Below are 17,651 nucleotides of genomic sequence, written 5' to 3' on the forward strand. Positions count from 1 at the left end.
TTTTTTAAGTTAATATTACTTGTATTAATTGTTTATCCCCCTCCTTTTCTTAAATAAAGCAGTATAATTGCTTATAAATGCCTCTGCTAATATTTCAGGAAAAAATCAATTTAAGTATGTCAGCTTCACGGGTGGTAGCTATGATTCCATTTTTCTCTTGTCCCATTTGCGGGTGTCATTCATGTGTGAAGAGAATCTTTTTGGCTGGGGTGATCTGCCTCAAACCTACTCCAAAGTTATCATTCACCACAAGTGCCACCACCAGAGAATTACAGTTTGACTGGCGGAAGTGTGCACTGAACAAGTAAATAACTCTGGTCCTTGCCTACTATGGGCTCCACTCAAATCAAACCCAGCGTTTTTCTTTTAATTTTGATTCATTTTTCTTTTTAGAGACTAAAGCAAAGTTCAAAATAGGAACTGAAAAGTTTTGGGTTTTTTTGCGGTGGGTAGGGAAGCCTTCATGGTAGAAAGTGAGAGATTTACTGGTGATTTTTTTCAGTGCTTGTGCCTCTCCTGCTTCCCCCTCTCCTTGTTTTAGTTATCTAAAATTTCTTCGTATGCTTCATTTAAGCATCATTATTACATTTATTTTTTTCAGCCTCTGGAAACCACTTAAATCCTTGTCTAATGCACACACGGTTATTTGCATAAACATCCTTCTGTGCAGAGGGTAAAGTGGGAACTCTGTACAGAAATTCTGTACATGTGAGACTTAGGTAATTTAATAAGTTTGTTTACCTTTTTCTTAAATTCAGGCATCTAATAAAGATCCCTCCCCCCCAACACTTAGCTGCAGTGGGACACCCCTCAGGAGAGTCAGGGCGTCTACCTACCTTGACTTCTAAAGTGAGGACCGACGGGAAAACAGACACATTTTGTACCTCTGACAATTCAGCCTAAGTTGTTTATATTGGCGAGGGAATAGGAGATAAGCTAAAGAATGTAATTTGTCCTCCATCTGAAGATATCAGGGCGTGAGTCCTTATCGTTTTGCAGACCGTGAGTGTCTGTTGTCGAGATGCTTTCTGTTGATACAGAGAAAATCCATTCAGGCAACTCAGCTGCCTGAAGGACAGGCAGAACACCTCATGGTTAGGTAGTTGTGTTCTGGGCATGTCTAGTTGCAGCAAGTTGCAGTCAGTCCCCTAGCCTCTGTAAAGAGAAGTTTCTATAATCTGTTGGAGGGAGGATAAAATAGACCCAGGCAGTAAATGAACTTGCAGCTTTTAGTTAGAAAGGAGTTTGCTTGTGACTGATGGGGGATTAGCAGGAAGCACATGGCAAGCCGACTTATCTGAGTGTTTGTGCTGAGTTGTATTAAACTGTGGAAACATTTTGAAGTTTGCTCTAGAAGAGTGCACTTCCAAATTTGCCGGCTAATACAGTAGCAAATTTCCTTGAAAGCCTTTCTTTTGCTGTGGAGCTTTTCTGAAAAGCTGAGTGATTAAACTAGGCTTCTTTACCTTGGTGTCCTTTGTGGCAGTAAATATGACCAGAGCTGAGGGTTGAGCGCATAGCCACATTGTCTCATTGAATCCTCACTAGCACCCTGTGAGGTGAGTACTGTACTGTTATTATCCCCATCCTACTGACGAGGAGACTGAAGCACCAGGGGCTGAGTAACTTGCTGAGACTCACACAGCCCGTAGGTGAAACTTATCAGTTATTTTGGAAAGACACAAGGTGCACCTTGTATCTTTTGGAGTTGTAGTCCTTTTGGAATTGGAGATTTGAATATCCAAGTCCACGTTTGGGTCTCTCTGGCTTCTCAATTTTAAGGGTCCTTCAACCACATAAGGATGTCTCTGTATTAATGGATTAAAGAGGCCTAGCTGTGTGTATGCATCAGGTCTAGTTCACAGTCATGGGCTGAAAATGGCTAGATTTGGAACCGGGGATATCAGACACGCTCTGGATACGTCCCTTTGATCGTATGGTTTTAAAAACAATGACTTGAATATACCTCGAGGAGTTGGCACACACTTCTACATAAGTATTTATAAGCCACAATGCTAGAGAAGAAAACGCCCAGAGTAAGTGAAATGTTACACTATTGCACTGGTATGGCTTTTATTGATGACTTATTTAAACTTTGAAAGGAGGAAAAACACTTTGAGAACTGAATGTAGGGTAATTAGTATGATATTAATCTTATCAGTAAGACCCGGATTTTCTTTTTATTAAAGGGCTTCAGTGTATTAAATCTATTATTTGGTGTGCTCATACAGATTCTTCCAATATTTTTAACTACCAGTTTCTTGAGCTTATTAGGGAAATTCATAGAATCACAGAGAATTAAAGTAATTGTTAGAAATCTCTATCTCCTCTCTTTTGGCTCAAGCAACCCAGATAAAAAATATCTATCCTGTTTTAAAGGCCTCGAGGGAAAATATAATAAAAAATGTCCCTCCATATCTCATCCCAATGCTTAACAACCTTAAGATTTAATGTTTAGAAATTGGTTTCTTACATATGGATGAAAGAAACTAAATCTGAAATATTATGAAAAGCTATGCATTATGTAAAAGACCTCCCATTCAGAAAAAGAATCAGAATGTACTTAGCTGAAAAGAATCTCTTTATTATAATAGTATATCTACAGTGCCTAAAACAAAAAAAACAGAAATGCATTTTTCCCTCCAGAGCTTTTCATCAATGCTAGAACAAGGGCTACAGATTACCTTAAGGAGTCTTAACTAGCCCTAGGTCTTTGGGAAAGTCTTACCTAATTTCAGAAGGAAGTGAACAGAAGACCAACAACACTACACACACACATGCTCACAGACACATATACTCACACTCACACACACTGTAGTTTCCTAAGCACTTTCTTCTAACTCTTCCAGTTCCTCCTGTCAGAATGTTTGCTATCCTTGCGTTGTCATTTAAGCCCACTTCTAACTGGCGTTTGCTGGAAATTGAATAAATGTGTCTACTTTTTCATAATGTATGTCTTTGTATGGTTAATTATTAAGTCGCTCTGAAGTATAGAGATGATTAGTTTTGTTACCATTTAATGATTTTAATATTTCTCTGGAAAGATATAGAAAACACTTGGAAGAATGCCCATGAGAGGTTTTAACATCTGCTTACTGAGTTTTTTTTTTTTTTTAATTTACTAACCCCTCTGGTAGCATCACTAATTTTATTTATAACTTTGAAGTAAGTAAAAATTCACCTAAGAGGAGAGATGGAACACTTATTTTAGGTCCAGACCTAGCAATCAATTTAAACTCCTGAAGTTTAATGTGGGAAATTGCTTTAAATTAACTTAAGTGCATTTTGATAAGCTTAATGATTGCGTATCCCTTTATTCTGATAACATGAGAAAAATGCTCTCTTGAATCTTAATATTTGCTAAGTTTTCTTAGGTGGAATGAGCAGATTCTTTTCTCCCCCTGCACTGAATGTTTTCAGAAATATTTTCTAATACGTAGTAAAAAATTAAAGTTCCCTAGATGCACTGATGAAGCCTGAAATACAGTTTATAGGTCATTTAGGGAAAATGCGTGCCCCTTTTAGTTCACGTCAGAGGACTGGCGAGCTGCTGCCTATACTTGTAAAGCATGGGTTCTAACAGCAGGGCTCTTCCACGCTGGGATGAAGGGGGCTTGTGGTGTAGTTTGCGAAACGTGATTTTGGGACCACACCCAAATTGCATCCGACTAGCGGGTGATTCCCTTGCTTTTTCAGAACCCTGAATGCACCTGGAATTATTTTTAAAATCCCGTTGTAGACCTACACTAAAAGCTGGCTGTCCATTCCTTAATCAGTTTATTACCTAAGAGTCATTTTGGGTCCATTTCCCTTTGGGATAGATGCCAGCTTCTTTTCTTTATTTTTTTCTTTTTTCTTTCTTTTTCCCCTTTCCTTTCGCCTCCCGCCTTCCTCATCTTCCTCCCTTCCCTGCTGTTTTCTTCTCGTGAGACCTTTACTTGTCCCCATCGCTGGGCTCGCAGGGGGCAGCGGGCAGGCCGGGTATGGGCACGGGGTGCCTTTCCTCCCGAGCTGCCCATGTCGCTCTTGTCCCGCAGGCCCGGGGCCGGAGCTGAGCGGCCCGAGCCCCCCACAGAAGCTGCCGGTGCCCGCGCCCAGCGGCCGGCCCTCGCCTGCGCCCCCTGCAGCAGCGCCGCCGCCCGCGGCCGCCGTGCCCGGGCCCTCGGTGCCACAGCCGACCCCGGGGCAGCCCTCGCCCATCCTGCAGCTGCAGCAGAAGCAGAGCCGGATCAGCCCCGTCCAGAAACCGCAGGGCCTGGACCCCGTGGAGATTCTGCAGGAGCGGGAGTACAGGTAATGCACCTGCCCCGGGGATAAAGACGCTGTATTCCGGCAGGTACCACCCAGCCTAGGGGGTCCGGTGTCTGCTGGTGGTGTGGTCATTCTTTTCTGTGGGACCAGGGAAAGGACTAAGGGAAATTGCAGAGGCCAAGACTCAGGCTTGAGAATGATTTTAGAACAAAGTCTCAAGAGAAGAGTTTCTTTGTCACTGGGATGGGGGTGAGGACCCTCTTCTGGGGGTTCTAGGTTCCCAGGACTGTGCTTTTCACTCATTCAGTCAGAAGACTTTTATGCACCCCTATGACATGCCAAGATCAAAAGTCCAGCCCGGAGTTCCTAAAGATCCAGGAAGGCCGTCAGCCCACACTTAGATGATGCACTTTCCTTCTGGTTTGTCAGTTTGTCCTTGAATGGTGACTGTAAGCGGCTCAGATGTTGAGTGTTCTGTTGGCCTAACCTTCAGGTTAATGACACATCTAGTGATACTAAAGCGGTACTTCAGTAGCATGATATAATGTCTTCTTTGATTGAGTTCATGCATTTGTTGGTCTGTGGCTTGGTCTAGCTTTTGGGCTAGGCCCTATGTAAGTGTCTTCACATGGGGTCCTTATTTAAACTCTTACTCCAAAAACTTCATTTTCACCTGATTTGGCACATTTATCTAAATCAGGGATTGGCAAACCTTTTCTGTAAAGGGCCCTAGAGTTTCTGTCGTAACTACTTAGCTCTGCCCTGATGGTGTGAAAGCAGCTGTGTTGGCCGTGTTCCAGTAAAACTTGATTTATGAGAACAGGCTACGGGCAGGGTTTGGCTGGCAGGCTGTAGTTAGCAGATCCTTGATGTACATGGTTAATGTCAACCAAAAAGAGAGTCCAGTAAGTACTGAGTCAAGATAAGATGAAACGAAGATCACGGTTTTGGGAGTTAGCCAGAAAGCATGCTCTGCCACTAATTAGCTGTGTTGCCTTCCTCAAGTTACATCGTTTTTCTGTGACTCAGTTTCCTCCTATGTTAAAAGAGGGTATTATAGTATCTTTTGTAGGGAGAAGATAAAATGATACAAGGACTGTCAATACATATTAGCTATTATTATTATTTCCCCAGTATGATTTAAGTTAAAAGACAATTGGGGTTTAAAAATTATAGGGGATGTTAGTAAATAATGTCTAGGAGCCCTTATTTAAAAACATTACCTTACTCTTTATTGGAAAACACGTGACTTATCTGTTATTCTATTAAAATACTAAGTTACCAGCTTTAAGAGTTATTTCGAAAGAAATCACAGTAACTTGCCATTAAATGTGTGTACCTTTTTGGATGAAGAGTATAACTTTATTTTCACTGCTATTACTAATCCTCAATTAAGAGCTTTTATGTTTCTGTTTTCAGCTTTTCACGTATCCCTAGAGAGCTAGATACCCATCATCAATTGATATTTCAGTGTTAATAGGCAGATTCTGTTGGGTGAATAATCGCAGTGTGGTATAAAAGTCAAATATTAGCACTGTGTACTCATTTGGGGCAGAAAAACTGTATTCATATGCAGTCCTTTCTTTATGTTGCTATTGAATAAAAAAGTCAAAAGTCTTTTTTTTTTTAAAGACAGTAAATGAGATAGAGGGGTATCGTTTGGTTACTCTGAAATTCTGACTTCCTAAGAGCTAACGTTATTTTCCCACCTTGAAGGTACAGAGCTACCAGTCCCTTTGTTAAATCATATGAACTACCCTCGTAACACAGACACTATACCTAGAAATACATCCAGATTTTTTTCCCCCTTACTCATCCTATGTTGTGTGTGTGTGTGTGTGCGCGCGTGCGTGTGTGTGCGTGTACACGCTTACTGACTCCTAAACCTTCTTTTTTCATCTTTACCAGAATTGTATTTGCAGGCCTTTCTTGTAATGAGCTCATTTTAGCACTTTTTTTGAAAATGATCTTAAGGGATGGTCTCCCAAAGTATTCAGTATTAATCAGTACTATTTAGCCTATTCCAGTGTGTGGAAAGCTTTTGTCCTCCACACCTGTGTCAATTAAAAAAAAAAAGTATCTATCAGTATCTTTTAAATTGTAATCATTGCAGAAGGTGGTGGAATGGCTCTTTTTCATATTAGTATTATTACTTGATAAATGTCTCCTCTTTTGTTAAGCCGCCTGGCTTTTGAAGTGGTTGATTTGGCAAGCCTGGGTTCACAAAGCTGGTGGGTCTTTTGGCCTGAAGTCTCCCGTGGCCATCTTGAGAAGAAGCTAAGGTTTACACTGGCAGGGTTTTGTAGGGGCATCTTTTGTCTTCTTCAGTTATAGAGCAGTAGCTGGCTTCTGCCTCTATGAAGATAAATTGTCCAGCTGCAGAGATTAGTTATATTTATCCCTTAAAAAGGGTTAGATTAAGTCCCTTAGGCACTTGTAAAAGACAGCTAAAAAACTCTTTTCCTTCTGCCCCTCTTTGAGAGAACGGCTTACTACCCTTTAGCACTGATAGGAAGAGTCCAGTCTATCTTTGTCTCCTGATTGAGGATTTGAGCAAGGTCTTTAAAAAAGTCTCTTTTATAATTTCATAAACTTGGTTTGAGCAAAAATCACCTGTCAGAAATTCTTTAACAGATGTTCGTTTCTTTGACTGTTGTAATATCACTTACCTTGCCTATGAAAATTGAAAGGAAATTGTCAGAATCTTAATTTTTTTTACTTTTAAGTCACTTGGCCGCTTTTCCTTATTCCTCATAAAATCAGAATTTTGACAGATTGATCTTTTTTCAGTAATAGCATAAATAAGTTTCTGCATATGAACACTTTGCCTCAGATCTATACAAGCTCTTCAGTTAAAAACATTTTGTTCTCATTTAAATTGGATCCTTTCTTTTAGACCATCCTTTTCTCATGATGGAACTGTACTGCTTTTCTCTGTAGTAAGTGTCAGTGACTTTTTTTTTTTTTGGTGTTTTGGCATGCTTTTTCGGCCCTGTCAATGTGCCTAACTTCAGTTCTTCCATCTAGGATTAGAGGGTTGGTCAGAAGTGCTCCACGAATTATCATGTTAGCATGTAAATTACACAGATGTTTGTGTGAGAAAGAAATATATTTCACATTGAAAGGAGTTTATATCAGAAGAGCATCTTTGAATTATGTGAGCGCTCTTTGGTATCAAGTCAGAATTTAGTATGAAAGCAGTAGTATAGCCTCCTTGCCTCAGGAAGCCAGCATAGTCCCTTACCGTGTTTTTTGTCCTGCCCTGGTCTCCATTACAACCCTGAGAATTCCTTCTTAGAAATCACCAAGAGCCGCTTCCTCAGCAGAGTTGCCAAAAGTCAGTCTCCCTCTCTCTCTTTTTTAAAAGGTGTCACTCAGCTCCTGGAAGGAACAAAATGTACCAGTGTCATTTTCTGTTCAAATCACTCTCCTACAGGAATCATAAACTTCTCCTCTGGACCTGAACAAATATCTGTCGCCTTTAATGGAACTCTTTTTCTTGTCAGAACAGTAAGCCCTCTTGATTTACTGTTCAATCTGTATGAAAAACCTGAGCGACCTAATTCTGCTTCAATTTTCTGTACCCATGAGGACCCTAAATGAGTCTCCCGCAGTTATGCAGTATTACATCTGTTGTTGTTTCGGGAAGTTTAGAATCCTGAATCTATCTCCTTATCGGGCTACCTGCTGAATCCCACTGATGGGAAGATGAAATTGTCTGGAGAGGCGCATTATTTAAAACGAAGATTTCTATTAACCACCACACACACGCTGATAAAATTCTCTACGTAAAAAGAAGCCCCTCCTGTACCTTTGCTACTCCCCACACAAACACACACCGTGTGCTGAATCGAATGCATACAATTTTACTTTGGAATCTACCCTTCCTCTTCTCCTATAGTTTGCACGTTTGCACTTTTAACTTCTTGCCTCCCTTTCATAAAAGAAAGATTCTTTTGTGCTGGGGAATCTGAAATTCACTGACAAATTACTAGGCCCTTTGGGGAAGCAGTCATTTCAGGAAGAAGTGCACCCCTCCTAACCCCTCACCCCCTCCCATGCCCAAGTCAGCCAAGGCTCCATCTACCCCACTCCACACCTCCCCACCTCCCTACTTCTCCTCTCCGCTCTCCAACTCCCCCCTCTCCCGGTTCAGTGTGATTTAGTCTCTACACGGTCAGCCCGGTTGTCCTAAGATTATTTATTTAGGCCTAGTTCCATAGTCGTTTAGATGATTAAGGAAAAAGCAGCCATTCTTCTAATGTAGCACCTGACCCACTTTGTCAAACAGAGTAAAACACAATACCAAGGGATAGTTTGAAAACATTCTGCGATAGTCAAATGAAAAGGGTCTGCAATAAATCTAGAACCAAGGAAGCAGAATAACCATATCTCACCCTGCTGTAGTATCGAAATTTCCTTTAGTATGGCCTTAACGCTACACAAGTAAAATTATCTTGGTTTAGTTTTTTCCCCTTTAAATTATGTATTTGAGAAGAATCTGTAATAGATTTTTCTCTTAATATCCTAGTTGTTAATATCCGTCACCTGTTGCTCTATTTGGGAATTTTTGGTTATGTGCGTATTTAAGAAATTGAATTGGCTAAAGAAAGTAAAGGTTTGTTTCATACAAAGAAAAATTTTAAACTGTGATGAGAATCCCATGAGTATCAATAGTAAAAGGAATGTGGAAGAAAGTTGGGAGAGTCTGAACAATTTGATCAAGAGAATAAATTGATGAAAGTTTATTGTTGTTGCTTGAACTAACACATTTTTAGTCTGTTGCATGGTTAAACCATTTAAAAGTACTATTGTTTGTGTTAGTATGCATAGTTGAAATAACACACAATAACAGTAATATTAGTAATAACACATTATGATGATAAATCATTTAGTAAATCAGAATTAATAACACGTATATACCAAATAAAAGAGGAATCTATCAGAATATTATTGTCAATGAAGTCAATGAAAAATGATCCATTACCCTTCTTACTATCATTTTTGAAGTTTTGAAAAAGATGATATTTTATTTCTCTACCAAAGCAAACAACTCTTAAGTTTTTAAAAACGCCCTCATTTTGATATTTGGGCTATATGAACTATTAAGATATTTTGCAACATCTAAGTCACAGAAGGTTTTACTTTTTTATATCAACAGACAGCATCATAAATGTTGAAAAAAGCATAATATTAATTTTTAACAGAATCTTTAATTATCAATTTTTATAGTTGAGTTCCAAGGGAGTTTGCAGTTAGGAAGTATATTTTAATTATCTGCAGTATCGTTGCAGTGGTGTTTGTGTCAGGCCAGTGAGGGTTCCAGCCTCGGCTCTCTCCTTTACTGGCTCTGTGACGTCCACATGTTTCTTAATATCTCTGAACTTCAGTTTTCTCTTCAATAAAATGGTGCATTTACCTTGTAGAGGTGTGTGTGTGTGTGTGTGTGTGTGAGAGAGAGAGAGAGAGAGAAAGAGAGAGAGAGAGAGAGAGACAGAATTGTGCTTTATATGCACCTAACTTAGTGGAGTTACTATTAGTTTAGTTTAACTTACTACCTTTTACTGTTCTTTCTTTGTCGAAATCTATTCCAAGACAGTTTTGCCCCAAATGTGGGGGGAGGTCATTCTAAAAATAGATTTAGATGGCATGTAATTATTTGTAAGAATAGGATCCAGGTGAACCCTAAAACCAGTTTCTATGACTAACAGTAATAGTATCCCAAATGAATAAAGTAGTAAGTCTTTTATTTTCTATTCTGCCCGTATTGTGAGGAAGTACCTATAGTTCTATTTTTTGATGATGTCCAGAATGAGACTCCCCGGCAGTCCTTTTCTGGAAACTCTTAGTTTTTAAAAACTGTTTACTATTTACTGCTGCTCCAAACCTCATTTTTAAAAATACCTAATTTGCCTTTTCTTTTCTCAAGCAAGCACTGCTCGCAGAGGAAATGGTTGTGGCCGGTAGCGCGCTCCCCCTCTCTGAATGTTTTGGGTTGGCTGGTTTCTGTGACCTCAGCACCTAACACTGCTCTTGTTCACTCAGCTTTACTAGCTGTCATTGTCAGCACCTTGGCAAGGAGGGCAAATGGCCCCGTTGCCTTAGGACAGAACTAGAAGTTAGAAAGAGAACTCTGTCGTCTCAGCTCTGCACTCTGGCTGGCCAGGCGTTCGGGAGCAAGTCATATTTTCCTGTCTCATTTTCTCTCTCTCTTTGGAGGGAGCCATGGGGCTTGACTTTCCTCCTAGATGTATTCTGAGCCTTTCTTCCTGGCTGTTAGAGAGAGGTTGTGAAGAAGGCCAAAGTGTTAAGTAATATAGCACCTGTCTGCATTAATGCAAAGGTAGCTTTTCTCTGTTTAACATCAGATAATCTAGTTGGGTATCAGAAATCGGCCGTCAGTATCTGGAAGGTGAACTTAAACCTAAGGTTGTTGTCTATCATTTAAGACCAGACTGTAATGTATATTTCCACCTTCCCCCTCCCCCATTTTATTATCTCCGTTAGACTTCAGGCTCGCATAGCCCATAGGATACAGGAACTGGAAAATCTCCCTGGCTCTTTGCCACCAGATTTACGAACCAAAGCAACCGTGGAACTGAAAGCACTTCGGTTACTCAATTTCCAGCGTCAGGTAATACCTTTTCCCCAGCACATCTGAGGTGCAGGAAATAAATATAATTGTTCCAGAGTGTGATCTGTGTGTTTCCTTAAGTCGTTCAATATTGGTATAAAGATATAAACTTAGTAAAAGACTGTATCTTTTGGACCAGCAGCACAGAACTAAAAGTAATGAAGACTAACTGCTTATTATTCTGTTTTTCTCTTCTGTACATCAGAGACATTTTTTTCTTCCATATTATGGTTTCCAAAGTCAGAGTTACGGCATTTTGTTATTGTAGATGAAACCTTGAGAACAGATGGGATAGCTTATGTTTGCCTTTATGGTTTCAAAGAAAAACAGGAAGGTGATAGATCAGAGCTTCTTTGTAAAGAGAAATGTAAAATCCTAGCCGTGACTATGAAAATCATTTTAACAAATACGAAAGCCACTCAACTAAATAGCTCATTGTTTATAGAAATACATAAAACTGGTTTGTAACTGTTGATTATTCATCAACACCTACTTTTGGAGCATTTCATCACATCAGACCCCCATATTTGACTTATCAGTGAATTTGTATCTATTGTTCTTGCTGTGTTCTTAGTAGTCACTGATTAAGAAAGGCTAGCATAGGGACTTCCCTGGTGGCGCAGTGGTTGAGAGTCCGCCTGCCGATGCAGGGGGCGCGGGTTCGTGCCCCGGTCCAGGAAGATCCCACATGCCCCGGAGCGGCTGGACCTGTGAGCCATGGCCGCTGAGCCTGTGCGTCCAGAGCCTGTGCTCCGCAACGGGAGAGGCCACAGCAGTGAGAGGCCCACATACCAAAAAAAATGAAAGGCTAGCATAGTGCTCTATTTTATAATTGCTAAATCAGTAGGAGACTAGTGGAATGAAGTAGAGCTGATTTTCACTTTGGCGAATTTTGCCTTCTCACCCCAAAGCTTCAGGTCCCCTGGTCATCACACAACGGCATTTAGCCAAAGGGGAAAAGGAATGCTTCCTCGCCCGTCAGACGGGCTTGTTTGGTGAAGGTCTCGGGGCATGCAAAATGAATAATGAATGACTGAAGGTAGTTTGGAAGTACTGAATTACATGCCTTGGTCTGTTGGAGGATGTGAGCAAAATCACAAGGCCATCCCTCTTGCTATTGTCATATGAACTTGGAAATACGTTTTGCCTTGTTGGTTATAGTATCGCAAGAGGGGCATCATGGTGGCTGGCGGCTACTTGACCATAGGTTTGTGAGAGTAGATTAGAGCTTAACCTAAAAACAAAAAAAGAAAAGAAAAAAAAGAAAAAACTTTCTGCATTCCATTTGCTTCTTTTTTACAGGTAACTTCATAAAATGCCTTGATAAGCTGTTTAATAAAATTTTGTTAAATGAGTATTTTCAGGAATAAGATTAGATTCAAATTAGCTTCACTGTGCTGGATTCTGATTGGTTTCTGGTTTTTGCTTCATATTATTGAAAAATCTGTTATCTGTGAAGTTTTCCAATGAAATGAGCTGTAATGGATGCTGATTTCAGATTCAGTCGAATTGCTATTTCAGTGCATGTTTCCACCCCCCACCTTTTACCACCACGTAACATACAATATGAATGAAATACTATATTTCTGATCTAAAAGAAGTCCATAATACAGTAAAAAAAAAAAAATTAAGTATCTTGCAAAGAATATCATTGTTAGGACCGGGAGGAAGCCCAAACTAGTAATTCCCGTCTTTTACATGAGATGATGAATTAGCACTGTTTGCATATCTGCAGCTACTTCACATGAGCAGGAAGTAACTCTTCTATTCTTTTTTGCCCAGCGTTGTTCACGTTAATCTTTAAGCACAAAGAGAAAGTTAGCATGACACTTACAATGAAGTAAAAAAATGTAAAAAGCTTATTAACTAATTAATATCATTAGGATAATTAAATAGAGTGAATCAATTTATTTAAAAGCCAAGACATCCTCTACTTACTTACTGATTTATTTTCTTTACTGTTAACAGTGCCGTACTTGCTCCCTCTCTGAATTTTTTGGAAAGAAAACTTAGAGCATCTTTGAAAATACCATATACATTCAGCATGATGTAGTCCCTTTGTTTCCTAAAAGGCCAACTGTGATGGAGAAACTCAGGGAGTCACCATTCGGCTCCACTAAATGGAGGGCAGGGGACGACGGGGGTCTGGCCTCTGTCTGGGGAGGTGTTCTAACTGCTCCCCTCTTGACAGTTGAGACAGGAGGTAGTGGCCTGCATGCGACGGGACACGACCCTGGAGACGGCCCTCAACTCCAAAGCATACAAACGGAGCAAGCGCCAGACCCTGAGGGAAGCCCGCATGACGGAGAAGCTGGAGAAGCAGCAGAAGATCGAGCAGGAGAGGAAGCGTCGGCAGAAGCACCAGGTACTTGGGCCTGGGCTCTGGGTGCCCCGCCGTTGGCAGAGATGCTAACCAAGAAACTGGGTGGAGTCAGAACCACTGAAAAATGGACAACTGCGGGCAGTGGGGACGTCACAGAAAGGATCCTGGGAGCTTACGTAGTCCAACCACACCATGTCATAGATGAGGAAACCTAGGCCCAGCCAGAGTGGTAGGTGACCTCCGCAAGGACATGCAAACGGTCAGTACAGGATAAGGGGGTGGGGGGGACCCTGCTTTCTGAATTCCAGTCACGTGTCAAATTCATAACCCCATGGGATGCTGCTGACTGGGTAGGCACAGGCGTGTTTCCTAGAGCAAAGTCCTGGGGAAGAGGGAACTTGGAAAGAAGAGGGCAAACCGTTATTTTTATCACAGATATAAATATAGTATCCGGGGCTTTTCAAGGGCCCAGTTGAAGGTTTCACAGGGGCAGATATTTTAAAACATTCCTTTCTAGGGATTTGGAAATATTTTGATGTAGGATCTGATCTCGTGTCGTAATCCTGTGAATTTTACTTGTTTTTCTGTGCTTAATTTAGTGCCTTGATTAAGTTTTGTTTTGAAAAGTGTTGGACTTAAGTGTCAATAAGGTTTTAAGTTTCCCCTTCTTTATTTAAAAAGTGGATACAAAAGATGTATGGCAATTTTAGCTTCCTATAAAACTTCTTCTGAGGGACAATTCTAAGGTATTTAAGTGAGAGCAGAAGAAACACTTCTGTAACACGCTTCTCACTGGAAACACCCGTCTCCCTGAGGTTTATCTGGGAGTGATTTGCTTTAAATTTTATCATCACTGTTTTGCAGGTCTCTCTCAACCTTTGATCTTTCCATTTTCACGTGGCCACACCCTCAAGGCCGGGGAGGCTTCTCTTCCACCGGCTGGCCCCAAAACGAACTTTGAGACGTCATCTTTCCCACCACTACATAGCCCACACCTCAGCTATGGAGACACACCAGGGCACCTGTCCCAAAATAGGTTCTAGTCCCCCATGGGTGTTCCATACACAGAGTTTCCCTGTACTATGATGAAACCTCAAACGACATTGGGAACTGAATTTTAAGCCTTCTCTTCTCCCCGCTTTGGATCCCTTAGGAATACCTGAACAGTATTTTGCAGCATGCAAAAGATTTTAAGGAGTACCATCGGTCTGTGGCTGGGAAGATCCAGAAGCTTTCCAAAGCAGTGGCCACTTGGCACGCCAACACTGAAAGGGAGCAGAAGAAGGAGACCGAGCGGATCGAAAAGGAGAGAATGCGGAGGTTGATGGTAAGGGGCCTACCTACAGGAACCCAGGAAAATGCTCCCCTCACAGCCATCTGCACTGAGAATGTTAAACATGCTGTAGTAGAAGGAGAGAGTAAAAGCTGCTTATCAAATATACTAATCCATTCCTTTGAACTTCACCGGGATGGAGTAAAAATATCTTCCCTTTCCTAGACAGTGCAGTGCCACAAATCTAGGGCTACCACTGATGAGTATAGGGTTTCCATGTCCTAGGGTGGCACTGTTATTCAGATGATAGCTCTTTTTTTTTTTTTTGCGCTACGCGGGCCTCTCACTGTTGTGGCCTCTCCCGTTGTGGACGCGCAGGATCAGCAGCCATGGCTCACGGGCCCAGCCGCTCCGCGGCACGTGAGATCTTCCTGGACCGGGGCACGAACCCGTGTCCCCTGCATCGGCAGGCGGACTCTCAACCACTGCGCCACCAGGAAAGCCCCAGATGATAGCTTTTTACATAAAGGCAGGTACTATATTTTGCAGTTTTGATCACCAGACCTGGAAGGATGGAAACGGCAGTTCTTTTTAAAGTGTTGCCTCTTTGAGACTAATGACACAAGTTGTTTTGAATGAATATCTCATGAAGCTGTGTCTTGGAATCTAAGAAGTTCTCTTTTTTTGAAGCCACTGGTGCTTCAAAATTCTGGCAGAAATTTTTCTCTAACAGTTTAAAAAGTGATTTTTAAGTTAATTTTGAAATGCTCCTTTTTTGATCATAGCCATGTTATTGTCAAAGGCTATTCATGGGTCATTTCTTTTCCACCGTTACTTTTTAATGGATATATAAACACAGAAGGAATTGGTTTATATCACTGGCCTGCGTATTTGAGTTTATTGGCCATTTATTTTTGGAATCGGACCTCAGAGCACACCGTGGATTTTAGAAAAGTGTGTGTAATGTATATTGATAGGAGACGTGCAAATTCTATCTGGGATGTAATGCCTGGGTACTGGATGAAGATAAAATCATTAGCCTCAACCCATAATTATGTCCCTGGAAAATTCCAAATGACATAGTCTTCCTGGCTGGTATTACGGTTTGCGTTTTTTTTGTCATTAATTTTTTTGGATTTCGGAGAGTGAACACCATATTTTAAAAGGCTCTGTGTCCGAGGTCTACTAAATCTTACCTTCTACCTCCCTCTCTTTTTTGGGGAGGGAGGGGACCAGGAGACGGCTAACTAGCTGGGGAGACCATTTTATAGTATTTGAGCAGGGAACAGTCAAATTTGTCTGATTCAACTGAAGTGAAACTATATTAGAACTTCAGTAACAGATTGGCTTGACACTAATGATTAGGCATTTGCAAATCATTAATTTTCGCAATTAAATGATGGAATATACAGATAACAGAGACACTGAAGTTTTTTTTTATCATTCTTTCTTCAAGTGAGATCAACCATAACCAAAAGCAATTACAGTTATAATAGCATTTGAGGTTCATGCTCATCCGTGGGGCAGACAGCAGCCAGACGGAGTGATGAAGCTGCTGTTACTCGGGCAGATGCTGGAGGGACAGCCCTGGACTGAAAAACCTAAGCTTCTCTGTAAAGAGCTGCCTCTTAAAAGATTTTGCAGTGTGTTCCTTTTATCCTGCATCACATGAGGAAGATATTTTTGAGATGTCCTTTTATTGGGATGTATAAAAAGATTTCTCTGGAAATGACCCAGAGTGCATCAGTTTTTATTCCATTTAACCTCATAATATTGCTTAACAGGAGGTAGAAGTGGGAAGTACTGTGTCTGTTTTATGGCTCAGCACTGTCAGGCTTCAGGTGCTAATGAATCGTCTCCAGTCATCTGGGCCCATTATGCAGTGCTGACCAAAATCCCTCCCAGTCAACCACATTTTTTATACATTCATTTACTTATTTAGTTTTGGCTGCATTGGGTCTTCGTGGCTGAGCGCGGGCTTTCTCTAGTTGTGGCGAGCGGGGGCTACTCTTGGTTGTGGTGCCCGGGCTTCTCATTGCGGTGGCTTCTCTTGTTGCGGAGCACGGGCTCTAGGCAAGCGGGCTTCAGTAGTTGAGGCACACGGGCTTAGTTGCTCCGCGGTATGTGGGATCTTCCCAGACCAGGGCTTGAACCCATGTCCCCTGCGGTGGCAGGTGGATTTTAACCACTGCGCCACCAGGGAAGTTCTTGTAATGCTTTTAAGTATAAGAAGTTATTTGTTCAAAACCTATTCAGTTCCTTGCCTCTGGAAGTACTTATTGAAATATTTATGAATGAAAAGCTACTATGTCTGGAATTTGCTTCAGGACAATCCAGTTTTGGATTGCAGGGAGGAGGTGGGGGAAGGGCTGCAGCGAAACAAACGGAAGTCATGGGGAGTTAATTTTTGTTGCTTGGTGTTGGTTATATGAGAGATTATACTACCTTCTCTACTTTTGATTATATTTGACTTTCCAAAATATAAAGTTAAGAATAAGTTTCAGATGGTGAATCCTGAAATTTTAACACTTTTTGCGCAGTTAAAGGAACACAAAAGAATGAAAAGTTGGCTCAGAGTGCTTGATCACACCACACAGATAGTTATGTGTGTTGACCTTGCCGTGAACTCTGGTGTCCTGGGGCATAGGCATCGTACCTCCGTGTGTTCCCTATTCCCAGACAGGGTGCAAGAACTCGGGTGGCCGGAATCATTCGGTGTGCTGCGCGGACCACCGAAGTTCAGACCATCAAGGGGAGGGATGAGTGGAAAAAGGTGTCGTCTACAAACTTTTATTATGTTCTGATCACGCTCTTCTTTCCTTAATAGGCTGAAGATGAAGAGGGCTATAGAAAACTGATCGATCAAAAGAAAGATAGGCGTTTAGCGTACCTTTTGCAGCAGACGGATGAGTATGTGGCCAACCTGACTAATCTGGTTTGGGAGCACAAGCAAGCCCAGGCGGCCAAAGAGAAGAAGAAGAGGAGGAAGAAGAGGAAGGTGAGCACCTGAGTGGCTGTGGCTGAACCGGGGACGTGTGGTCGCCGACCAGTTTTAGGCATGTCTTGCCCTTTAATGAGTACTTCCTACTACACTAGTGGGAGACTTAGATGATTATATCGCAAACATTGCTGATATAAATGGGTTGATGTACTAGGTGTACTAGGCAACA

At 41.4% G+C, this 17,651-nt stretch overlaps 1 protein-coding gene across 6 annotated transcripts in view; it reads left to right on the forward strand.

Moving 5' to 3' along the window:
- SMARCA2 (SWI/SNF related, matrix associated, actin dependent regulator of chromatin, subfamily a, member 2) overlaps window positions 1-17,651 on the forward strand; it is a 173,516-nt gene that overhangs the window by 27,275 nt on the left and 128,590 nt on the right. For all 6 annotated transcript variants that reach the window (XM_067744250.1, XM_067744253.1, XM_067744254.1 and 3 more), the window contains 5 exons: window positions 4,038-4,293; window positions 10,759-10,885; window positions 13,077-13,250; window positions 14,362-14,535; window positions 17,309-17,479. In XM_067744250.1, the coding sequence (XP_067600351.1) occupies window positions 4,038-4,293; window positions 10,759-10,885; window positions 13,077-13,250; window positions 14,362-14,535; window positions 17,309-17,479 (902 nt within the window). The remainder of the gene's footprint in view (window positions 1-4,037; window positions 4,294-10,758; window positions 10,886-13,076; window positions 13,251-14,361; window positions 14,536-17,308; window positions 17,480-17,651) is intronic.

Source organism: Pseudorca crassidens, chromosome 7 (assembly GCF_039906515.1).
Source record: "Pseudorca crassidens isolate mPseCra1 chromosome 7, mPseCra1.hap1, whole genome shotgun sequence".
Lineage (NCBI taxonomy): Eukaryota > Metazoa > Chordata > Mammalia > Artiodactyla > Delphinidae > Pseudorca > Pseudorca crassidens.